Raw genomic sequence first — 25,695 nt, forward strand, 5'->3', positions numbered from 1 at the left:
AAAAGTTCAATACCGAAAGCCAAACCGTAAAACATAGGAAAACTGCAATAAAGTCCCTACATATTGGCCTCATAATCGATTTAGTCCTTATATATTTTTTGATACAATTAAGTCCCAAATACCGGTAATCGTATTCAATTTAACCCTTTGACCCGGTCACCAGGTCATCTAACTTTCAAAAATTACATTTTTGGCCCAGATTTCAAAATTTATTACAAATTTGGTCCAAAATTTACACTTTTGGCCCAGATTTTAATTTTTTTAACAAATTTGGTCCAAAATTTACCCTTTTTGCCCAAATTTTAGAATTTTATTATGAATTCATCATAAATTTAGTTTTTTCTACAACTTTTTTCTCAAAAATTTGTTTCTAATATGTTTTTTCTTTATAAACTCATATTTATACAAAAAAAAACATATTTTCACATAAAAATCTTATTTTTTTTCTACATAAAAACTTTTTTTAAAAGGTTTTTTGTATATAAAATATCTAGTTATAAAAATAGGTTTGGAATATATGTGTGATATCTCTTAAAAAATCAATTAAGAAACTAAAAGTAACCCTAAATTATAAAAACAGGTTTGGATTATTTATTCTTTAATCACATTTATATGAAAGTTTAAATTAGTTACATTATATATGAAAGTTTAAAATATATATATAATATAATAATATTATATTTTATTCATAAGAATTTTTTCTAAGAAAAAAGTTAAAATCATAACTTTGATAAATTTTTTTATAACTTTTTAATAAATATATTATCTAAATAAAACATATTCATTCATGGCACGTGTCCGATCTAGGTTGTGATTTTTTATTGTCAATCAACCTTTTCTTATTTGGATTATTTATAATCTTGTATTTCCTTTATTATTTAATGTCTGTTATATGAAATATCGGTTGCAATTTATTATCGATAAACATGTTTTCAAGGGAGTGAGAAATGACCAAAAATACAATAGCAAAATAAATATATAAAATATTATAACTATCAATAACACAATAGAATACTTTAACTAAAGTTCTAAAGAATTTACACATGAGTTTGGTTAAAAAAAATTACTCAAAGACCTGAAAAATGTTTGAGTTGAGCTTCACAAGGAATTTTTTTAACCAAACTCATATGTAAATTCTTTAGAACTTTAGTTAAAGTATTCTATTGTGTTATTGATAGTTATAATATTTTATATATTTATGTTGCTATTGTATTTTTGTTCATTTCTTACACCCCTAAAAACATGTTTATCGATGATAAATTGCAACCGGTATTCCATATAACAGACATTAAAAAACGAAATGAAATACAAGATTATAAATAATCCAAGTAAGAAGAGGTTGATTGGCAATAAAAAATCACAACCTAGATCGGACACGTGTCATGAATGAATATGTTTTATTTAGATAATATATTTATTAAAAAGTTATAAAAAATATATCAAAGTTATGATTTTAACTTTTTTCCTAAAAAATTCTTACGAATAAAATATAATATTATTATATTATATATATATTAAACTTTCATATATAATGTAACTAGTTTAAACTTTCATATAAATGTGATTAAAGAACAAATAATCCAAACATGTTTTTATAATTTAGGGTTACTTTTAATTTCTTAATTGATTTTTTAAGAGATATCACACAAATAATCCAAACCTATTTTTATAACTAGATATTTTATATAGAAAAAACATTTTAAAAAAAGTTTTTATATAGAAAAAATAAGATTTTTATGTGAAAATATGTTTTTTTTGTATAAATATGAGTTTATAAAGAAAAAACATATTAGAAACAATTTTTTGAGAAAAAAAGTTGTAAAAAAAAAAACTAAAGTTAAGATGAATTCATAATAAAATTCTAAAATTTTGGCAAAAAGGGTAAATTTTGGACCAAATTTGTAAAAAATTTAAAATTTGGGCCAAAAGTGTAAATTTTGGACCAACTTTGTAATAAAGTTTAAAATCTAGGCCAAAAATGTAATTTTTGAAAGTTGGATGACCTGTTGACCGGGTCAAAGGGTTAAATTGAATACGATTACCGGTATTTCGGATTTAATTGAATAAAAAAAATATATAAGGACTAAATCGATTATGAGGCTAATATGTAGGGACTTTATTGCAGTTTTCCCTAATATATATATATATATATATATATATATATATATATATATATATATATATATATATATATATATATATATATATATATATATATATATATATATATATATGTTCTAATCTGGGTTTTATACGGTTTGAAATCTTAAAAACCGTAAGTCAAACTGTTCACTACGATTTGAAAAGTTCAATACCGAAAGTCAAACCGTAAAACAACCAAACAACGAGCACCCGTAATTAAAAGTGGGGTAAATAACTTATTATGATAATTAACTTTTCGTTTTGTTAACATTTAGACAACTTTATTTTTTTTTTATAAACATTTGACCATTTAATTTGTTAAATGTGTTTAATTATTACTATTGTTATCTTTATAACCGGTTACGATGATAAAATGTATAACAATCTAAATGGTTAAATATATAAAATAAAATAATAAGTGGTTTATACAGATTTCCCCTCATCATTGACAAAAACAAAGCAACAACAAGAACAAGTGTCATAAGTTCGATCCATGCGAAGTGACAATAAAAAGCAATATATTGTTCCGCTTGATTTGTCAAAAGTTACAAACTTTACAAGATAGACGTAATCATAAAACTACATCGGTGATGATATATATTTATCAACGGAAACTCCAAAAAACGATTTTACGAGAAGAAGCCAAAGGTGTCAAGGATAGTAGTGTGAAGTGGATCACTCAAATGAGTAACCCAGTTGTTGAGAGGACCTTTTCCGGTGGCCGCTGCTTGAACGGCAAACCCAAGGAATCCCACCATGGCAAGACGGGCATGCTTGATCTCCGCCAGTTGTAGGATGGCTTTCTTCTCGGGGTCGGCGGCTAAGTTCAACGGATCAAACGGACCACCGGGGTATAACCTCTTTTCAGGATCAAGCTCAGCGTTTCTTTGAAACTCAATGTAGCCGATGATCAAAACCTCAATCCAGATCAAAGTGGTGATAGAGAATGGGAGTGGTTGACCAAGGTACGATGATCCATCGATTAGTTCAACCTAAAGAAAAACAATACAAGAAAATCCATTAATTTTCATGGTTTATGCTTAATCATCGACTAATCAAATCTATAACATGTACGTACGCACCTTTCCGGCATCTTGCCATGTAACACCGGTGACGGATTCAACGGTGAGAGCGCCGAGGGTAGCCAACATAGCCCACCGGCCATGGATGAGTTCGCACTCCCTAAACCTCTGAAGCCCGAACACTTCGCTGTATGGTTGGAAAGGTGTCGATTTCACATCCGCATCTTCGAACCGGGTTCCGATCACGTCTCCGGCCAAATTCTTCGCTAAGTTTTGATCCAACGAGTCCAAATCAAACTGTAAATACTCTGCCGGTTTACCTAAACCGAAAGGGTCAAACCCGTAGTCTCCGACCAGACTCCCGTCTAGATACTCCGGTGCTTTTGCGCCGGGATACCATAAGGGGCGATCAGATGTTACGGTTCTCGATGCTTTTTTGGGGGCGGCTTTCTTCTTTCCAAATCCGAATCTAGCTGTAACTCGGCCGGAGTTGGAATGTAGGTCCGGGAGACGGGTTCCGATGAAGGAGGCGGCGGCGGCGGCAGATGCGGCGGTTGCCATCGGTGGTGGTGGTGGTGGGTTGTGACTTGTGTGTAGTGGGCAAGAAGTGTGGCGTGATGTATAGAGTTTGATGGGTGTGAAGGGATTAGATAAGCGAGGAAATTTTGGCCGTTGGATGAAGCGAGTATCCATCTGAGGGATGAGAGAACGTAGGCCTTATCTAGGCCTTATCTGGTTGAAGAATGTCTGATTTCTACTGGTGGATTGAGGAGGAGTACGTGTCATGGTAATTTGTGGTTGATATTTGCCAAATTAAACCATTAATAATAAGAACTTGAAAGATTTAAAAGCTAGCCAAAACATTTTCAAGGAGAAGGTGGCTAAAGATAAAAGGTTAATTTCATGAAAGATATAAAACTTTGTTTTGTTCTCTTAAATCAAATGTTTTATTTTTTTCCTTTAAAAACTATGGCTTTTTCAGAAAAAGAAATATATAATTTTGTTCGATAATTGGATTTGTGGTTAATTATTGGTAAACAGTTACAAAAACAAATTTTGATAAACTTATACCTTTTATTTTTTCTGTAAGCAAAAGTTTTAGTTAAACTGAAAATTGGTTAAATTTATAGATTTTTATTAAACTTTTTTAACTTTCTCAACCACTAATGGTTTCAATAATAAAAAATTAGGAAAGTTCTATCATCATCATTATCATATATATATATATATATATATATATATATATATATATATATATATATATATATATATATATATATATATATATATATATATATATATATATATATATATATATATATATATATATTAGGTTACAACCCGTAGTAACCATGGAAAAAAATTTATAAAATTTTATTAAATTGATAAGATTTAAGTTTTTTTTAGACTTTTGTGTTTGTCGATTAAAATTAGTATATATATATATATATATATATATATATATATATATATATATATATATATATATATATATATATATATATATTTGAATATCCGATATATACCATTTAATATAATTATAATTTATAAAAATAACAAAATTTGAATAAAGAAATATATACTTCACGATATATATTTATAAAACATTATATTAGGGAGCGATAACTTTTTAATTATCAATAAAACTTTTTCAAAATATATTTTTATTTGATTCTTTTTATTTTTATTTATTAATAGAATAGATTATAATAATAATAAAATTATTGTATCAATACAAAAGTTATGAAAGCTGATGGACTCATATAAATGTGGTGCAAATGGATGGACTTATTTAACTAACTAAAACCAAAAAAGGTACCATCAATTTTATAACTTGTTCTGTATGGTTTTGTTTTAAATGTCATAATCTAAAAGAAAACTTTTAAAAGAGGTTAAAAATTGAAGAAAAATATAAATTTCACAAGATATGAATGTTTTTTTTCAATATATGATATAAGTTGCAATATATGGAGGTGTTTTAAAATATATGATTAATTCATATCAATTTTCTTTTTTTACTTGAATTTTTTCAAAAATGTTTAATATTTTTATAATTAAACCTAATCCTAGTGTCATTATTACTTTCCTATTGTACATACAAAATTCTCATAAAATCGAGATGTAACCCTTAATTTACATTATGATATGACCTATAGAATGATATGAAATTTTATACTCCTTCCGTCTCAATATTATTGTTCACAGACAAAAAACACACAGATCAAGAAAAGCATTAATTACCATTAATTTTATTTAATAAAATGACACTTTTGTCTTTACTTTGCATTTAATGTTCCATTAAAAGTTTAGTTGGTTAAGTAATAATGAGGGGTATTTTGGTAAAAATGTTATTTATTTTTAGAAATGGACTATTATTTTGGGACAAACCAAAAAGAGTTAAATCAAACTCTAATTTTAGAAATGGACTATAATTTTAGGACGGGGGAGTATCTTTAAACTTATTTGCTTTTAGAAGTTACATACAAGCATTTGTAATAAAATTATTTTAAAAATTTAGAAACCGAAAAAGAGTTAAATCAAACTATATTAGCAATTTTAGTCCCTCACTCACACAATGCTATAATTGGTTAGTTTAAAAAAGAAATAGTCATAGTGCAATACTTGTTTAGTTTCTATAAAAAAGTATGATGCTACAATTGGTTAGTTTTTCATAATAAAAAAACTCAAAGTGCAATGATATAATATACAAACATAAAAGTATGTTTCTATCTGTTGCAAACATTTGACTATACAACAAACATTTTGCTTAGTTGTACATGTAATAAAAAAAACCTTTAATTAAACATTCTAGTAACCTTATGAGATTGCAAGTGAGATGTATTTTTTTAATAACACATGTCATCTTGTTGATGGCCTCGCCCGCTACAACGGCCCCGCCGCTCCAGGCCTCGCCTGGCTTCGAGCCCCGGTCGGATACAGATCTGTTTCACTTAGGCCTCGCCTGTCACAGGGTCTCGCTCGCTAACACATAATAGCACACAAACATATCATAACACATAAGCTAAACACATACTAACGGATCTTGTCCTAAGGCCTCGCCTATCCTGAGCCTCGCCCTTGTCCTGCTACTGATGAGTCATGGAACCCCGTCCACGCTCTTACTGATAGTGAGATACGGGCCCAGCCCATACTCACTCTTTCCTTAACTTGGGCCTCGCCCCTGATCTGTTGCTAACGAGATGTGGAACACCATCCACACTCTACTAATAGTGAGATACGGGCCCAGCCCACACTTACTCTTTCCTTAACTTGGGCCTCGTCCCTGATTTGTTGCTAATGAGATGTGGAACGCCATCCACACTCTGCTATTGGTGAGATACGGGACCTCGCCCACACTCACCTCCCTACCAGGCACATACAAGTATCACATAGACAACAGGTATAAACTATCACATAAACCATTCCTTGGGCACCCGCCCGCTATCATTGGACCTCCTCCTGAATATGATACTAGCATACTGTGCCTAGGGCTAACCCCGGGTCTTCTACTCAAAACTACATGGGCCGGCATTGTGGTCGTAGACCCATTCACACAAAAGGGAAACTCACCTGTTCTTGCTAAACTTGCTGATAACCCCTCTGGATGTTGAATGACAATTCCCTGAACCGCTGCCCCGCTAGCTCCCCAAGCTACCAATATCAATGCAACACTTAGTCTAACTGGCCCCCAAAAGTCAACTCTGGTCAATGTCAAAGTCCTGGTCAAGGTCAACCTTCCAGGTCAACCCTAGTCGCCGAGTCAACCTACTGACTCGCCGAGTTTATATGCTCAAAGTCCTTCCATTCGCGACTCGACTCGCCGAGTCTACCGATTTCCAAGTCCTGACCTGTCCGACTCACCGAGTCTCCACCCGACTCACTGATTCGAGTCTCAACTCGAAGGGTTTGGGGTTTCGCGACATGACTCGCCGAGTCCAAGAACAGACTCTTCGAGTCCAAGGCAATCTTCAACAGACTCGCCGAGTTGTTCTTCCAACTCGTCGATTTCCCAACCAACCTCGTCCAACTCGCCGAGTCCACCCATGTGACTCGCCGAGTCGCTCCAGCTCTTAAACCATGCAGTGGCTTTTCGAGCCAAACAGGGGCTCCAACACATAGATCCATACTTCCAGGGCCTATTCTTCACGTAAAGTGGCAAACTTTACGTGTAGCTATGGAGATCTAGGCTCAAAACACTCCAAACTAGGGTTTATGACAACCATGCTTCACCCACATACCAAGACCTGATACTTTATGGGATTCTAGACCAAAACAAGCATGGACCTGAGGTAGCAACCTCAGATCTAAACTTCTAGCTTGAAATGGTTACTCATCATGCTAAGAATGCCCAAAACTCACACATAGATCTAGGTGCAAAGGAGTCCAAGAACTAGTTTATTACCTCCAAATGTTCAGAAATGTCTTCCCAATCCTGGATCTATAGCCCCTTCTAGCCCCTCCAAGATCCTTCTTCCTTCTCCAAGCTTTAATGCACTCTTCAAGGCAATAATTAGCTCAAAAATGGATATGGCGGCTAGGGTTTGGTGTTCTGGGTTAGAGAGGCAGTAAAGGAACCCTAGGGAAGAGAATGAGACGCTTAAATAGGCTCCAAGTCCCGAATTTAGGGTTTTCCTCGTTCAGACTAGACTCGCCGAGTCTCCTTAGCCGACTCGCCGAGTCAGTCACTTACTCCTTGACCCGGATCCCGCTCGGACTCGTCGAGTTCCTCCTTGGACTCGATGAGTCGTCCCTTAAACTTAGGGTTTCCTTTCCTTTCTTGGCCTTCCTGACTTTGGGTGTTACAACTCACCCCCACTTAAACTAAACTTCGTCCTCGAAGTTTGCTATGGCCCACTGCCTACGATCTGCTTCCAATACCCTACTAATTACTCCAACACCAGCTGCCTAACTTCGCTGGTCTTCCGCCTGGTCATTCCGACTAACATTAATCCTTGCGGATAATAATCTCGGGTCAACGCTGACCCTGAACATTGTGGAAACACAACTTACTCAACCGACAATCCTTCTGGTACTCTCCGAGTACTGCACTGAACCCATAGGGATTCACCCCTTCTTTCCTTTCGCGATTTCCTTGACTTCTCAAGGCAACGCTCCATAACCAACTATTTCCTCTGTCACTGTGAAGATCTTATCTTCACCAAATCCATTACTCCTGCTACCTCCAGTATGGGTCATTATCGCCAGTATCCACTGAGAATTTCTTTCTACGCTAAATTAGTGTCGAGTACCCCACGATCAACTAACTGAATTCCACCATACACTGCTTACCTGCACTACTACATACTGAAAATTCTGCTATTCCTTATCTGCTTTCCGGATGAACTGAGACCACCTGGGTCCCTACCAACCTATCAATATCTGGATTACCGGCTCCCACCGGTAGCTAGTCCCAACACAACTCCTAGTCGCTCACAGCGACTTTCGAAGAAACTTCGACCACCTATAACTGCTCAATCTATTATGCCATACAGGCACTACCATCCTAGGATCCTCGATCCCCTATCATGACACTACGATCCCTACCAGGTCCCACCTATGCTGCTAAAACTCACGGGCCTCGCCCACGGGCCCCACCCGCCTCTATCCTTCAAGTCCCACTTGTCTAACCACTCTCGCTCGGGCCCCGCCCACGGGTCTCACCTAACCATACTACTGAGCAACCCTGCTCTCAGGTCTCACCTACACTGCTAATCTCATACGGGCCTCGCCCACGGGTCTCACCCTACTATATCCTGGAGTGGCCTCCCCCAAGGTCTCACCTCTCTAGGGCTATACAGGCAAACTCCCTACCATTCTCGTCCACTACCCATTCCTGATCTCTATCTGATCACTAGGAGATAAGGGCCTCGCCCCAACTCCGCTAATGAAGCTACCATGGAATGCTACGACTTACTCGTAGTCTTACATCACCTTCCATCACTGACTGCTAGCGAATGCTACGACTGCCTCGTAGTCTTACAACACTCTCTACCACTGACCGCTAGTGAATGCTACGGCTGCCCCGTAGTCTTACAACACTCTCTACCACTGACCGCTAATACGAAAGCAACCCATGCTATCAATTCTCAAGATCCTCATTCCGACTCTCTCGAGTCCTACAGGCGATCCACCAACCTGAATTCCCAACCACATACTAACCATCACCATCACACGCACTAGCTGATGGGGAGTTTCTCAAACTCCCAACCCTGAACTCCTCAATCCATCAAACATTGTACTACTTCTTTTCCTTCTCAAAGGTCGCGCACTCATCCTGGATCTGCGTGCTCTTACCTTTTCACACTCGAAGGATACTCCCCCACTTCGATCCTGCTTACCCTTTGCTGCTTAATGCTCAGGAAGAAATCCCAATCCTTGCTACCATTCCATAATCAATCTGCTGAGGAACCCAAGCTTACCATAGCTAGGGATCTAACCAATCCATCTCTAAAACTATACAACTCCGAACTAGCGAGGCGTACCAAGTCCCTCCCAAGCATGCTACAGTTATTGCATCCTATGTAACCTTCTCCAATAGAGCACATCCCCTCACTATCATTCAAATTCCCAAGGTATGCAGATGGCATATAACTCGATCATAATCACGCCGCTAAAAAAAATAAAATACTCATACCGATAATGATGCAAAACCATAACAATATAATCATGCACAAATAAAAGAACTGAAAATGGAAATCGCATACCTACAACGTCCGGTGCTGCTCGCACCTCCAAGGTAGTCATCTGAAAAGCCCTGCCTCCTACCACAGGCGCCTCTATACGGCCCTGATTGCCATCTGTGATCCTCAAAGTTGCAGGGGCAGGTGCCATCACTCGTCCTGCCGAAAAAAAACTGGGGCACTAGGCCTTCTTGTGGCCCCGCTGAACTGCAGTGAAAACATATCAAGTCTGATGCCTGTGTGGTGGTGATAGTACAATCCCTGCTAAAATGACCAGTCCGACCACACTTGAAGCAGCCGGACTCATCATCGCTACCACTCCTGCACGCGTCCCCGTGCGCCCTGCCACACTTCCCGCACCGGCTGCGGTCCTGATAATCCCTCGATCTCGGATCCGATCCCTTGGGCCTTTTGTCCGAACCTGTGGCTCCCTAAACCTCATCCGACTTCCTCTTCCGAATCTGGTCCAAATCAATTTCCCTCTCTTTAGCCCGAGAAATCATATCTTCCAGTGTCTTACAGCCGGATCTGCTCACGAACTTCCTGATGTCATCCCTCAACATCTCATGGTATCGGGCCTTCTTCATCTCCTCATCCGCGACATACTGCGGTACAAGAAGAGCCCTTTCCCTGAACTTGGCGGTGATCTCCGCCACAGTCTCAGTGGCCTGTGTCAAATCCTGAAATTCCCGTGCCAACTGTTGCACCTCAATAATCGGTGAAAACTCAGCCTTGAATCTGGCCGAGAAATTGCTCCATGTCATCGCGTCCAACGCGACATCATCCCCCAAAGCATGACCAATCTCTTCTCACCAATCCCTCGCTCTGTCCTTCAGTAGACAGGAGGCGAGTCTGACCTTGTCCCCCTCGGGACACCGGCTCGTACGGAATGCGTTGGCAACATCAGCCAACCATCTGCTGCTAGCGATGGGGTCCCTAGCCCCATGATAATCTGGTGTCCCGCAAGCCCTAAAATCTCGAAATGTCAAGGTACGCGCTCCCATCAAAGCCATCATCTCCGTATGGAAGGCTCCCAGCCTCTCATCCAAAATCTCCAATATACCCTCCTTGACCGTGCCAAAGATCACAGGAGTTTGATCTACAATACTGCGCGTAACCTCAGCTGATATCAACTCCCTCATTCGCTCCTCGAGCTGCTCGGCTCCTGAACCCGAGCCTGATCCCTCTCCGGCGCCTGATCCGCCCACTGGTCTCTCTCGCAACGTCACCATGCTGAAAATATAATACATCCTCTATCATAATACTTATCACTGCTGTGCGACCTAACACACGCACTACCAGGTCCCCAGTCTTGTCTCGGCCTTTCCCGAATCGAGTACGGATCCTCTGCTTTCAGTAGTACGGGCCCATACTACCTTCCACATCTATCTGTACTTTCCTCAGGACTTGCTTCAACTCCACTAGGTCCCTTTTTCTATTACTACTGCTCCCAGCACTATCTCATCCTAGGCTTACCCTAGGGAAACCTCTGACTCAACCCAAACCAGTCCTCAGCTGTTGAAGGTCTCCTTGTGATGCCAATTAGCCAATACCTGGATACTATCACATGTGACGAGGCTTAGATAATCCTTCGGGTAAATGAGTCGTCCCTACAACGGTTGGACTCAAACAAGAGCTGCGAAATAGGGCCAAATCTAGCACTCTGAGATTATTCAACCCTGATAACATGTGACGTGACGTATCCACCTAATGGCTAACTCCCATCACTTAGAATCCCATATTGCACAAAGCAAGCAGCATTCAGACAAGGGGAAAATCTAACCACAACACACTCAAGCAATCATATCCACATAGCAAGAATCTGAACTGGCATGCAACACAAACTCATAAACTCAGGCATAACCTAAACAGGCTATCCTACTACTTTCTAATCAACACTATCATGCAACTCAAAGCACATATAATAGGCACATAAGGCATCCTCCCTAGATCCTTAGTCCTAATCTAACATGCTGTTCTACTAACTGATAATCATAACATAAACTTGTATGGGTATTTTGGGGTACTTACTTGAGCTCGGCTGATTGCATACACCACACCCTTTTTCTCTTTTCAAAGTTCTTTCCTTTCTGAATTCTTTTTGCTTTTCTAAAACTGTTTTCTTTCTCAAAACTCTCTTCTTACAAAATTGTCTTTTCTTTTTGAAAACTTCTATACCAATTCCTCAGTTTGAGTTCAGACACACCCGAGAGCATATCCGAATCCCTCAAACTAAAGCTCTGATACCAACTTGTAACATCCCAAAATTCAAGACTAAAAATTTCTTTTAATAAAACATTACTTAAAGCAAAATCATCAAACCAAAACATAATCAGAGTATTAGTTTCCAAAACACATATTCGTTATCAAAGTAAAACATTCCCAGGCTGCCTAAACTATGGTGTGTGCCATGCGATCACCCCGAGCTCTTCCCTCCGCTACCGGAAGTACATGAAACCAAAACTAAAAACCGTAAGCACGAAGCGTAGTGAGTTCCCCACCCTACCACATACCATGCATAACCACATACTGCACATACTGGGCCACGCCTGCTATCCTGGGCCTCGCCCCTAGCCTCGGGCTTCGCCCGCTACAACGGCCCCGCCGCTCCAGGCCTCGCCTGGCTTCGATCCCCGCTCGGACACAAATCTGTTTCACTTAGGCCTCGCTTGTCACAGGGCCTCGCCCGCTAACACATAATAGCACACAAACATATCACAACACATAAGCTAAATACATACTAACGGATCTTGTCCTAAGGCCTCGCCTATCCTGGGCCTCGCCCTTGTCCTGCTACTGATGAGTCATGGAACCCCGTCCACGCTCTTACTGATAGTGAGATACAGGCCCAGCCCACACTCACTCTTTCCCTAACTTGGGCCTCGCCCCTGATCTATTGCTAACGAGATGTGGAACACCATCCACACTCTGCTAATAGTGAGATATGGGCCCAGCCCACACTCACTCTTTCCCTAACTTGGGCCTCGCCCCTGATCTGTTGCTAATGAGATGTGGAACGCCATCCATACTCTGCTATTGGTGAGATACGGGACCTCACCCACACTCACCTCCCTACCAGGCACATACAAGTATCACATAGATAACAAGTATAAACTATCAAACAAACAATTCCTTGGGCACCCGCCCACTATCATTGGACCTCATCCTGAATATCATACTAGCATACTGTGCCTAGGGCTAACCTCCGGGTCTTCTACTCATAACTACATGGACCGACATTGTGGTCGTAGACCCATTCACACAAAAGGGAAACTCACCTGCACTTGTTGAACTTGCTAATAACCCCTCTGGATGCTGACCGACAATTCCTTGAACCGCTGCCCCGCTAGCTCCCCGAGCTACCAATATCAATGCAACACTTAGTCTAACTGACCGCCGAAAGTCAACTCTGGTCAATGTCAAAGTCCTGGTCAAGGTCAACCTTCCAGGTCAACCCTACTCGTCGAGTCAACCTACTGACTCGCCGAGTTCATATGCTCAAAGTCCTTCCATTTGCGACTCGACTCGCCGAGTCTACCGATTTCCGAGTCCTGACCTGTTCGACTCACCGAGTCTCCACCCAACTCATTGATTCGAGTCTCAACTTGAAGGGTTTGGGGTTTCGCGACCTGACTCGCCGAGTCCAAGAACAGACTCGCCGAGTCCAAGGCAATCTTCAACAGACTCGCCGAGTTGTTCTTCCAACTCGCCGAGTTCCCAACCAACCTCGTCCAACTCGCCGAGTCCACCCATGTGACTCACCGAGTCGCTCCAGCTCTTAAACCATGCAATGGCTTTTCGAGCCAAACAGGGGCTCCAACACATAGATCCATACTTCCAAGGCCTATTCCTCACGTAAAGTGGCAAACTTTACGTGTAGCTATGGAGATCTAGGCTCAAAACACTCCAAACTAGGGTTTATGACAACCATGCTTCACCCACATACCAAGAGCTGATACTTTATGGGATTCTAGACCAAAACAAGCATGGAACTGAGGTAGCAACCTCAGATCTGAACTTCTAGCTTGAAATGGTTACTCATCATGCCAAGAATGCCCAAAACTCACACATAGATCTAGGTGAAAAGGAGTCCAAGAACTAGTTTATTACCTCCAAATGTTCATAAATGTCTTCCCAATCCCGGATCTATAGCCCATTCTCGCCCCTCCAAGATCCTTCTTCCTTCTCCAAGCTTTAATGCACTCTTCAAGGCAATAATTAGCTCAAAAATGGATATGGCGGCTAGGGTTTGGTGTTCTGGGTTAGAGAGGCAATAAAGGAACCCTAGGGAAGAGAATGAGACGCTTAAATAGGCTCCAAGTCCCGGATTTAGGGTTTTCCTCATTCAGACCAGACTCGCCGAGTCTCCTTAGCCGACTCGCCGAGTCGGTCACTTACTCCTTGACCCGGATCCCGGTCAGACTCGCCTAGTTCCTCCTTGGACTCGACGAGTCGTCCCTTAAACTTAGCTTTTCTTGGCCTTCCTGAGTTTGGGTGTTACAAGGTGCTTGGCTATTGATTTGATGCTTCCAGAACATTTCCCCCAAAAACATTCAGTGGTTTCCATTAAGCATTTCAACCAACAAAAAAGCTAGATTTTCACAACTTGAAGTTATATTTGCATTAAACAAATGTCAACATTCACTTCTTGGTCATGTCAAGAAAAAAATACATACTTTGGAAGGGGAAGTAAAATGGCAGAATTACCCTTGTTTAAGAGACATATTTTATCAAATGTTTTGAGAATTGTGTACCAGTACATATGTTAACAGATGCAAGATCGCCATATCCATTACCAATGTTAGGTGTATTACCATCTGGATCTTTAGTGACTTCTTTAACCAATGTCTTGTGAAAATAAAATGCTATTACATGTCTTCTCTGAGCAGCCATATCATACACGAAGTGAAAACCAACATGATAGATGTAATTCATATGAAGTTATACTTCATAAAAAAGCACATAAACATAAATTAAAAAAAAAACATTTTTATTGGACTATTTTTTTAGTTTACCTGGAGAGAGGCCATGCAATTGAGACTCAGGTTGGGGCATAAATGAGTGAACCGAAGGGTTTTCTTAATCAGGTAGAAAAATAAGGCATCAATGTATCTTTGAGACATTTAGTCTAACAACTGAACACTACCTTTTAACAAAATTCTCTATTTTTTTGAACTTTTTTAAATCCCATTAACAACCACATACATAGGTCAAATAAATACAATTGCACACACCCATAATTACACATATTCATATACAAACACACTAAAAACCATATACATACAATCAAATACATAGACTCGAACACAATTCTTGAAAACTTTGATTATTGTTTTTAGAGCCTCGTTATGCAATTAGGTAGCTTGGACCTGTAATTTAACAGCATTTTGGTATGAATAGACGATCAATATAACGATTAGGAAGAAACTTGAAACTACCATAATCTTTTATTGGATTTAGGTGACTGGGTATTTTTTTAAATCTAAGTTTACTCGAATGATTTTACCATCATGTTGAAAAGGGCATTTTCGATTCGAATTGCGCATTAGAGGAAGGTCCATGGAACCAAAAAGAAAGACAGATAGAAAAAGATTTGAAACATACCACACATCAGAATAAAAAAGAAGATGAAAATGTTAGGGTTTCTGATTAAATTACCTGTGGATCATCGCGCCAGTAAAGGAATCATCAACAATAACCTCACAACAATCTGCACATTCAAAGGGTATTTTTTATAAATTTGTAAAATTTGCAGATATGAGAGTTGGACCAAAATCTAATATGGTCAAAATCAGAAGAAAAAAAATAGTTGATCATCTTCTTTTGAAATTTGTTTTTAAATCTAAGAAACACATCCACCAGTACATCAATAATCTACATTGTCCATATGTACCATAATGGCTTCCTCTGCTATCACCGAGCTTCTTCCTAAATCCATCCAAGAATCTACATTGCCATTGACATATGTGTCTTAGACTAATCTAATACATCTATGATGATTACCTGGGATTTCAACCTTATTATAAAAAAAATAAGCATCCGTGATGGGTTACAAGTTAAAAGAAGACCCACAAAACAATAATCGAGAAAAATCGCAACAACTATTAAAATGAAGTTATGTTTTCAAATAGAATTTGCAAGAAAAACAATCAGGCACATAAAATGAATAAAAATATCAAATAGAAAAATTACAAGCATTTAGCCTTGTACATTAAGAAAAAGCAAGTTTGATATTTAACCTGAAATTGGATGAAGGAAACGGGCCCTCAATTCTTCTTTTGGTCCTTGTGTCATCGAGCACCTTGCTCCTGTCAATAGTCGATCCTGATTAATCTTCATCACGATAATAAGGAAGAAGGTTAGGGGAGAAGAACAAATGTAATAGGAATCCATCATGTTAATTTCAAAAATGGTTGCAATGGTGAAGTTGAATCACGCTAAAACCCTAAATATGGGTAAATAGACAGGGCGTAGCCAAGATATACATACTACAAGTGGACCTTTGGATTAAAAAAATTAAAGGCTAAGATCTTTTATGGCACTTTTGTAAATAAGTGGAAAAAAACACGGGAGGGTATCTCAAAAAAATAATATAAGGACATTTTAGGGATTTAGAAATTATCCCCCAAATAAACATGTCAGATCGATCCCTAATTATTTCTACTGCTCATTCCCTTTTCCTGATTCTTCATTGAGTCCATCGACCTCCTCCCTGATTCCATCGGCACCTCCCCCCGCCTCCGCCTCCAATGCCCACCCCTACCTGTATCAACAACCAACATGGTCTTGTATTCATTGTTGTCGATCATCTCGACTCCATTAAAGGTGTTGTCTCTTCTCCTTCATCCATACGTCTGTAGAAGACCACTCATACATCGACCTACCGTTCTCTTCGTTGGAGATCATCCAACCTCTCTCTCATTTCTATCAGCCATCGATAATTCATCATTAATCGAAAAAAACCTGATTAATCTCATGGATCGCAAATACACGCCTAAGTGGGAATCGATTTCTACAAAATTAATTCTTCAAAATCGATTGTCGATAGAGCTTTGGTATCGATTTTCTAGTCATGATATCAAGAAGTTATGGATTAAATCATTGAAGGTAATCTAAAATCGATTCATTTATGTATTTTTCTCTCCTTTATCGAGTCAACCAGTCACATACCCTGTGGTCTATTTTTCTCTTCTTTACTTCTTCCTCTTAGTTTCTGTCTCTTATTTGACCATTTTTATGGCTGATTTATAGGTTTTTATGGATAGTTGTAACCACTTTCTGGAATTTATGAAGAGGAGCAGTTCTGTTAGTCCTAAAATTGTTTATGAAACAGCAACTGCTTTGCAGGTACGGTTAGATGAGCTTTAATAAATCCAACTATATATCTGAGAAACTAATATCTCGTTCTGTGATAAAACTATTACGAAAAAATATTTTCTAATTTCCTATATTTCTTCTAGCATTTTCAGATTTGCTCTTGATATTGACCTTTCCTCAACAACGTAAATTCATTTGTTCTTATGTGTGCTTAGATTAATTTTCTCATATAAACTGTTTTTTACAGGTATCAGGAAGGATATCAGAGCTAAATCACATTCTACATGAGATTCATATGTAAATTACATGTGATTCACATGAAAATGATGAATGTTGTTTTGATTCTATCTATGTTTAGTTATTAGGTACGTTCATTGTTGATTGTCTGGTTTTGATTATGTTGTTATTATATTATTATTTATTTGTTGCAGGGGTATGTCATCTGTTCATGCCATCTTCATTACAACAATGTATTTGTACTTTGTGTTCTGGTCATATCTTTATTCTGATTAGTATACTGTGGGTCCTGTTACTTTCAAGAGCTCACCACTCTCCACATTTGCTTTAGGGGTAAGTAAGTCTTAATAATTTCAATCTGTTAAGTCTTATTATGATGTGTTTGCCAATTCAAATGTCAAATGTTTGTTGTTGTTTCTTAATCTTTGAGCAATGTATTTCAATTATATTTTTCTTTTTCACAGGTTTCAGTCGGCTACTTCTTATCAGACCTTGGAATGATCATTTGGCTATATCCTTCTTTGGGTGGATTAGAATATTTAAGTTAATGATTAAGGATGAAAAAATTCATTAAAACATTATGCTACTTCCTTTTCTTGCATCAAATCAAATCTGTCCTCTCTAAAGGGAAACAAAAACCACTTCCAATTTGAACAAATATCTATCATTTACCATAAAATTTCAGTCTAGATTGTTTTGTCATATTAGAAGTTTTGGGTGTATATTCCTTTTATGTTATTGATGCTAATTTTTAATGGTGGTTTTAGGTTGTTCATCACACACTTTCACCAATTGCAGTAGGATATGCCATGTTCACAGGAGAAGGTAAACAATTTCTAAACAATTTAGAAAAAGTTTAGGATCTACATGAGATTCACATGTAAATCACATGTGATTCACAAGTAAATGACATGTGAATAATGTGAATCACATGTAAATCACATGTAAATGACATATGATTCACATGTAAATCACATATGATTAACATATGAATCACATGTGATTTATATGAAAATCAAATGTAATTCACATATGATGCTATATGTAAATGTGATTCATATATGAATCGCATGTGATTCATTTGTTAATCACATGTAAATCGCATGTGTATTTTTATGAGTGTTTTTTGCATCAATCAAATTTTTTTTCTAAATTTTCTTGTAGATTTGGAAGAAATTGTGGTGAATATTGAAGAGGTAAAAATGATAAATTGAAGAAAATAAGGAAATATTGACACGAAGACATGAAAACGCTTTGAAATTTGTAGCTTTTTTTATTTTTTATATTTTATTTTGTATCGAAAACGCTTTGAAATTAGTCATGCTTATGCGTAAAGATGGAAACTTTACATAGCCATCTAGCTTTATGGGGTCAGATCTGCATTTTAGGGTTTTGTCCTTGTTGATTAAGTGCTTACTGGCTAAGCCCTCACCCTTTTGAGTTTAGGGTTTGGGTTTGGACCCCTTTAGGTGGTTCCTAGGGGTAAAGTTGGAAACTTTACCCTTTTTGATCTCATATTGGTCAAGGATCTAAGTTATGGAGTCCCTGGAATCGATAATGTTGACTTAATGTATTAAGATATGGATTTCTGGCGAACGCGGTGAGTTTATGGATAAACTCGGCGAGTTGAATCGACTTTTATCGACTTCGCGGATTGTTAGATGAACTCGACGAGTTGAAGGATAAACTCGGCGAGTTGGGTTAACTCAGGCTGTTGAATTTGACTTTTGACTTTATCCTTTGATCAAGTTTGTCACAAGGGTTATTTGAGGTAATCCGAATTGTAATTAAGGAAAATATGGGCCTAGGATAAGACCCATATAGTATTTGGCCCAATTTGGAAAATTTGGCCATTGGTGGCCCATTGTGGATCTTTTGGTTTTGTGCCTTCTTGGTAACTGGAGTTGGGCCTCAGTTTTTGTTTATGTTGGGGTCAGGGGTAAAATGGTCATTTTACCCTAAGTATGGTTGGTGGGCCTTGGGATGGATTCCAATTCCTAATTGGGTGTTATTTTGATCTGTTAGTTCAGAGGTGTCATCAGGGCAGCAACTAGGGAATTCTTTCAGTGAGCTTCTACGTTCGAGGTGAGTATCCTCACTGTCTATGGGTCAAAGGCACCAATGTCGGCCCATCTGGTTTCTGTATGGTAGGAAGACCTAGGGGTGACCCTTGGTATTTTGTATGGAAGACCAGGAGGCGGCTCTTAGCACTTGTCTGTAACAAATGTTAGTTAAGTAGTTGTAGATTGTATTTCAGTTGTCTTTTTGATACTTGCATGGAAGACCAGGAGGTGGCTCTTGGCACTTGTCTGTAAGACCTAGGGTTATGGCCCCCAGCCTAGCAAGGAAGACCACGAGGCGGCTCGTGGCATAACGACAAGACTATGGTTGACACATAACACTCCTATTGATTATGTTTATGTGTAATATATGTGGCTCATGATTATGTGTGTTATGTAAGGCTCGTTTGATATGTCTAGTATGTGGTATTTGGGGAACTCACTAAGCTTTGTACTTATAGTTTGTGGTTTATGGTTTCAAGTACCTCTGTTCGAAAGGAAAGGGTCTGACTTGATCACAATACATATACCCGTGTTTTCCGTAATGTTTGATCTTTGGGAATGAACTAAGTTTTTTTTTTTATTATTTTTTTTATAGGTTATTACTATTGACTAATTAATAATGAACATTTATTCGTATTGGAGTAAATGATTTTTTTGCTTATTTTTATTGACCACTCAATATATATTGAGTGATCAATATAGTTTAACCATTTGTATATTTTATCCTCTCATCTTCTAATCATATTTTAATGTAACCCTTCTTTATATTTTAGCTTTCAATTTATTTATTTGTTTACTAGTTAATTAACTCTACCAAATATTTAGTGACATTTTAATTAAGAAATATAAATATAGCGATAATATTAATTAAAATAGTTTATATTAAATATGATATGTGTTTAAAAATGACTAATTAAATGGAGGAGATTATATAAAAAAATTTAAACAGATAAGGATAATTAAATTTAAAAAAAACATATTTGAAGAGTTTAACCATTTTAGAGACCATTTATTTAAAGATTAAAAATATTAGAATAATGATATTACAATAACTTTATTAAAATCCTCTCAAATATTATGGACCAAAGAAGTGATTTTGTCTTAAAATTACTACAGAGTAGAGATGCGAATATGGATGGGTAATGCCGTAATGTGGCTTTAAAAATTAAAACTTAAAGTAATCAAGACTTTTTGGTACGGATCAAAATATGTCGGCTTGGTTGACCCATGGTAAAATCATTATTGTCATTTTTGTCAAAATTTATAGAATGTATATATGTTAAATATGATAACCGACATAAAAAAGCAGAAAGATGAACATAATCCACACTAAATGATCTTTTTGATATTTTGTAACTTTGTATATAAAAATGTCAACCCAAATGAAAAAAGAAAAAGAAAAAGAAAGACATGTACAAAAAAATAAGCCTGCAAATCACGAGGAGCAACGTAAGCCGGTAAAACCGTACAAAAACACAAATCTCGCATTTGAAGAGTTAGTGGATCGAAAATCCTACCTAATAAATGAAAATAATTTTGACACATGTCATTTTCTCATTAAGTTGGACACATGTCATTTTTTGGTATTTTTGAATAAATGTTTTTTCTATTCGTCATTTTTTTCATTTTTTTATCTTTTCTTAATTAACATATCATATTTATACCTTAATTAATAATTACATTAATTGAAAATAACCAATAAATTACAATATTACAACTCATATAATATTTAATTAGATTATGACACGCGTTAAACGCGGAGAATATAAATTACATACACATCACATTAATAGATGATATTGTTTTAGGTGAAATTTTAATAAAAAATGTTAGTTAGATTCATTTTGAATTTTTGAATCAAACTTATTAAATAAAAATATTTAATATTTATATTAGAGCAATTTGATATTTTAATATAGTAATTTTTAACATAAATGATTTACGTGATATTTGTTTTATCACAACATGATGCGACTCATTGATAAAACATGTTATGTAGTAGTTTTATGAATTAACTTTGTTCGGTATACAAACCCTCATGGAGGCTCATATGACACTTTTCATATTGGTCATGTAAAACCAAAAACAATAATAAGTTGTTATATATACCAGCAACGTTAAATTCTGTAAAGAAATTTGATAAACATTACAATTAAAGTGCATTGTCATAGCTATAAACATCAAACTCAGACATTGTAATTTGGTCAATTTCTAAAGTATATTTTCCTTATAAGAACAAAATATGATTTTTCAAGCTACACCTAAATATACATATCATCTGATCAAAGAAATTATTACAAAAAAAGCCTTGTTATGAACAAAAATATAATATTATTTTCATAATTTGCCAAAAGTTAACACTAATAAATAATAATGAACTTTCACAAATCTTGCATTTTGGTCACTGCATCTAACTAACAAATGAATTTCAGTTTAGATAATTGATTCAAGAAGTACATCCATGACTTCTTGTAGCAGAATTTAGGAGAATGCTAAGACCTATTAAGATATGTGAGAATGGTCTATGAGACTACGATTGGTTTCTGGAGGGCAATACAAATTCAAAATGTTAGCACGTATCTTTCCTCTAGGAGATTGATTAATTTTTTTTATGACATCTCAACAGGAATATAATAATAACAGGTAATAAGAACATAGTAAATGCATGAAATTAGAGAAGAAGAAGGAGACAGAGTAAAGAAAAAACCTGGAAAAAAAAATGGAGAAGAAGACCATTGAAGAAGAGCATTATAAATCGTACGACTCAATCCAAAATCGTAAGCATAAAAAATTCAATGTAATTCCATATAATTCAAATTTAAAATTTAAATAAATTTTTGTTTAAACCTTCATGTTTAATTTTTTTGTTTTATCCAACCCGTATAAGATACGGGTTTCACATTTTTGTTTTATCCAACCCGTATAATATACGGGTTTCACGTCTGGTTGAAATCTATAAATAGAAGATCAAAATGCAAACTTGTACAAACATGAGGGTCCAATATGCAAAAACATCATTCTTGTACCACTGATTACTGATTCCTCTACTTTTGTCTGAAACCGGCTACACCCGGTAACCTGTATTCTTTTGGAAGATCTTTATTGAGCCGTTGCGACATATTCGGGAACAAGTCAACCGGCTTGTCCGGTCACTCTTCGTAAAAGTCTTCTTCATTCTCCCGGTTCTCTGCCCCTTCCTCGCACTTCTGTTCTCTTCCACTTCACCGATCACAGATCGTTTCTCACTTCTCGCTCTAGGTATCTCCTTCTTCAGATCTGTTCTTCAATTTTTTATTTTGTGAATTTGAGTTTAATTGTCTTTTGAATTGAACAATTTGTGACTAGTTACTGTATTATTCACTTCGAAGCTGGTGAATTGCTCCGTTTTTTGTTTGATTTTTGCTGTTTTTGTTATTGTTCGTTGTTTCTTTTTGTGATATTTTCATTTAAATGGTTTTCAAATCGAACAATTTGTGCTTAATTATCGTATTAATCGCTTCGAAGTTTGTGAATTTCTCCGCTTTTGGTCCGATATCTGCTGATTTTCCTTGTTCTGTCTTGCTGTTTATGTTTCAGTTTTTTTGAACTTCAGATTTTGAATTTCATATATTCTTTCCTCCAACGAATTGAATTAGGGTTTCTGTAGCTATTTTCTAGAAGCGATTCGATTTGTTTTTTTACGAGAGAGATTGATACCCTTCATGTTATCTTTTAGTGCTTTGACTTATGCTTATTCCTTCTTCAATTTGCTTTGGAATAACATAACGCAAGTGCATAATTTCCCTCTCATTATGCTTCAGGTCCATCAGATCAAATGTTATTTTAGAAATTTGACTAACAATGAGACAATTTTTCTTTCAAGTGGACTAATGCAATGTCGATTATCAAATTTATAATCTCAAATCACTTTCCTAACTTTCTCAAAATTTTGTTTATAAACTCTTTGATGCTTTATAGATATGAAGGGTGCCAAGGGTAAAGGGGCAGCAAAGAGGGACACCTTGAAGCCTGTTGATGACAAGTTAAGATCACTCTTAATTTCATGCTCAAATTATTGTTCTAAGTATCTTGATAATTGATGTGCTCTTTTCAATCTTTCAGAAAAGTAGGGAAGAGAAAGGCACCTCCTGCTAAGGCTGTTGGCAAAAGCAAAGCCAAGACTGCGAAAGCAGCTAAAGATCCCAACAAGCCAAAGAGACCTCCAAGTGCTTTCTTTGTCTTCCTGTATGTGTATTCATTAAAAAAAAAAGAAAAAAAAAACATTTTTTGATTGTTTGAAATGAACTTTACACTTATATTCCTACTGATACTGATCATATAACATTTACAGTGAGGAATTCCGAAAGACATTCAAGAAAGAAAACCCTGATGTGAAAGCTGTTTCAGCTGTAAGTACTACACAATCCTTGTTACATTATCTTGCTGTTTGTTTTTTTACTTTTACTTTTTTATTTTTCCATTTTATTTATCTTTCTGTTTATACAGGTTGGGAAAGCTGGGGGAGAGAAGTGGAAATCCCTTACTGCAGCTGTAAGTTTTTTTGTCTTTGTGGAAAATAACTTTTTTATACTATAAAGTTTACTCAAATAATATAATGGAACTTAGTTATTCTTTATCTAATCTTATCAGGAAAAAGCACCATATGAGGCCAAAGCTGCAAAAAGGAAGATTGATTATGAGAAACTAATGACTGCATACAACAAGAAACAGGTAATATTTTCATTGTGATTAAATAACAAATTAACAACAAACATCATGACTTGTTTATTTACAAAGATTTATGTATAACTCAACAGGATAGCATTGCTGATGATGATGAAGAATCTGAAAAGTCAAAGTCTGAAGTAGATGAGGAAAGTGGACAGGTATTGTTAATGTTTTTAGTAAAATAGACAATTGACTACAATAAAATAAACAAATATTGGTTTTTAATTTTTGCATTGTAATAATTACAGGAAGGTGGTGATGATGATGAAGATGATGAGGATGATGATGAAGATGATGATTGAGATCAATGCTTTTTTTTTTTCAGCAAAATCTGTCTGAATTCATTTTCAGACCAAACAAATATTTGCTGGAAATTTGCATGTTCATGTTCATAGATTATGGTCATGTCTTATCTATGTGTACTTTGCATTTTACACTTCAGCTCTTGCAGAGTGTTTAGCTTAGATTTTATTAATGATCTTTTATTTTATGTACTTTATCTATGATTTCTCTTTTATTTTGACTTGAGTGTTAAATTTTACGTTGTTGTTAAGTGAGTTTCCTTTCAAACCTTTGTAGGTAAACTAATTATTAGGCTTTGTGAAACAAAAAAAATGTTTTTTTTTTTGAAAGTATGACTGTTTATTAAAACTTCACATGTAAATTGAAAACGAGTCCATGGTGGAAGTGTCTCTAGTGGGGTATTTTGTATTGAAGTCCATGATAAACCGTTACGCATAAAAGAAGTGATTAAAACACAATCTACTAAGATTGTGTTTGACACGCCACAGCTAGCTGATAAGCTAGTTTATTTTTCGAGTTTTTTTATGTTGTCGTGTTTGGTAAGCCAAAAAAAGTAGCTTATAAGATAACTTTTTGAAAAGCTACTTAGACTAGCTTTTTAGGAGCTTTTTTAAAATTTTCCAAATACCCCCCTTAATTAATTATAGAAACACATATTCTTACATGTCCTTTTATGTAATTTTATATATTTCAGCTAGCTTTTCAGCTAGTTTTACCAAACGTTATTTTTTATCAGCTAGCTTTTCAGCTATCAGCTAGCTTTTTATTTAACAGCTAGCTTTTCAGCCATCAGCTAGCTTTTCAGCTAGTCCGCCAAACATAGCCTAAGACATCAATGAATTTGATTATCAACTAATTCTATTTCAACCCTGTTTCCCGTACTCAGATACTCTACTATTTCCAAAAGTTTTTTAAAATATATAAATACACACAACTGACCCCCAACCCACCTACACTAAAATATATAAATACACACACCCCATCAAATAAGAAACTTTCCTTATTACAAGATTTGTTTATATATATAGTTTACATAAGGTATTTTATGAAAACTTGATATAGACGTTTTTAGTTTTGGTATTGGAATAGGATTTTTTTTATTTATTTTATATATATATTTTTTTTAGTATAAACTAGTTTATAAACTGTGGGAACTCCGGTTACAAAATTAATTAAAACTTTATAGTAAAATTTAAAATTATTAATCAATTGTTTTACATAAAT

At 36.2% G+C, this 25,695-nt stretch overlaps 2 protein-coding genes and 1 long non-coding RNA gene across 3 annotated transcripts; 1 reads left to right on the plus strand and 2 right to left on the minus strand.

Moving 5' to 3' along the window:
* Positions 1 to 2,643: 2,643 nt before the first annotated feature.
* LOC111891628 (chlorophyll a-b binding protein CP29.2, chloroplastic) lies at positions 2,644 to 4,032 on the minus strand. The gene is made up of 2 exons (XM_023887689.2): positions 3,225 to 4,032; positions 2,644 to 3,134 (listed from the first exon to the last, which is right to left on the minus strand). The coding sequence occupies exons 1-2, from the start codon at positions 3,855 to 3,857 to the stop codon at positions 2,772 to 2,774; spliced, it is 996 nt and encodes a 331-aa protein (XP_023743457.1). The 5' UTR covers positions 3,858 to 4,032; the 3' UTR covers positions 2,644 to 2,771.
* Positions 4,033 to 14,991: 10,959 nt separating this feature from the next.
* LOC128128779 (uncharacterized) lies at positions 14,992 to 16,328 on the minus strand. Its single transcript, XR_008226809.1, has 2 exons — positions 16,084 to 16,328; positions 14,992 to 15,213 (listed from the first exon to the last, which is right to left on the minus strand). It is a non-coding gene; the product is annotated as an uncharacterized LOC128128779 (long non-coding RNA).
* A 6,247-nt stretch (positions 16,329 to 22,575) lies between these two features.
* On the plus strand, positions 22,576 to 24,709 carry LOC111891639 (high mobility group B protein 1). Its single transcript, XM_023887701.3, has 8 exons — positions 22,576 to 22,719; positions 23,419 to 23,482; positions 23,563 to 23,685; positions 23,792 to 23,849; positions 23,947 to 23,991; positions 24,091 to 24,171; positions 24,258 to 24,326; positions 24,417 to 24,709. Exons 2-8 carry the CDS (start codon positions 23,421 to 23,423, stop codon positions 24,468 to 24,470), a joined length of 492 nt encoding a protein of 163 aa, XP_023743469.1. The 5' UTR covers positions 22,576 to 22,719; positions 23,419 to 23,420; the 3' UTR covers positions 24,471 to 24,709.
* The last annotated feature ends 986 nt before the right edge of the window (positions 24,710 to 25,695 follow it).

The sequence above is a fragment of the Lactuca sativa genome, chromosome 9, assembly GCF_002870075.4.
Source record: "Lactuca sativa cultivar Salinas chromosome 9, Lsat_Salinas_v11, whole genome shotgun sequence".
Taxonomy (NCBI): domain Eukaryota; kingdom Viridiplantae; phylum Streptophyta; class Magnoliopsida; order Asterales; family Asteraceae; genus Lactuca; species Lactuca sativa.

What these genes read in the sequence shown, in the direction of transcription:
- LOC111891628 (XM_023887689.2), bottom strand. Translation starts at nt 3,857, where the DNA reads ATGGATACTCGCTTCATCCAACGGCCAAAATTTCCTCGCTTATCTAAT. An exon ending in CATGGCAAGATGCCGGAAAG is followed by an intron (nt 3,135 to 3,224) that starts GTGCGTACGTAC and finishes GTTTTTCTTTAG; the next exon opens with GTTGAACTAATCGATGGATC.
- LOC111891639 (XM_023887701.3), top strand. Translation starts at nt 23,421, where the DNA reads ATGAAGGGTGCCAAGGGTAAAGGGGCAGCAAAGAGGGACACCTTGAAG. An exon ending in ATGTGAAAGCTGTTTCAGCT is followed by an intron (nt 23,850 to 23,946) that starts GTAAGTACTACA and finishes CTGTTTATACAG; the next exon opens with GTTGGGAAAGCTGGGGGAGA. An exon ending in GGAAATCCCTTACTGCAGCT is followed by an intron (nt 23,992 to 24,090) that starts GTAAGTTTTTTT and finishes TAATCTTATCAG; the next exon opens with GAAAAAGCACCATATGAGGC.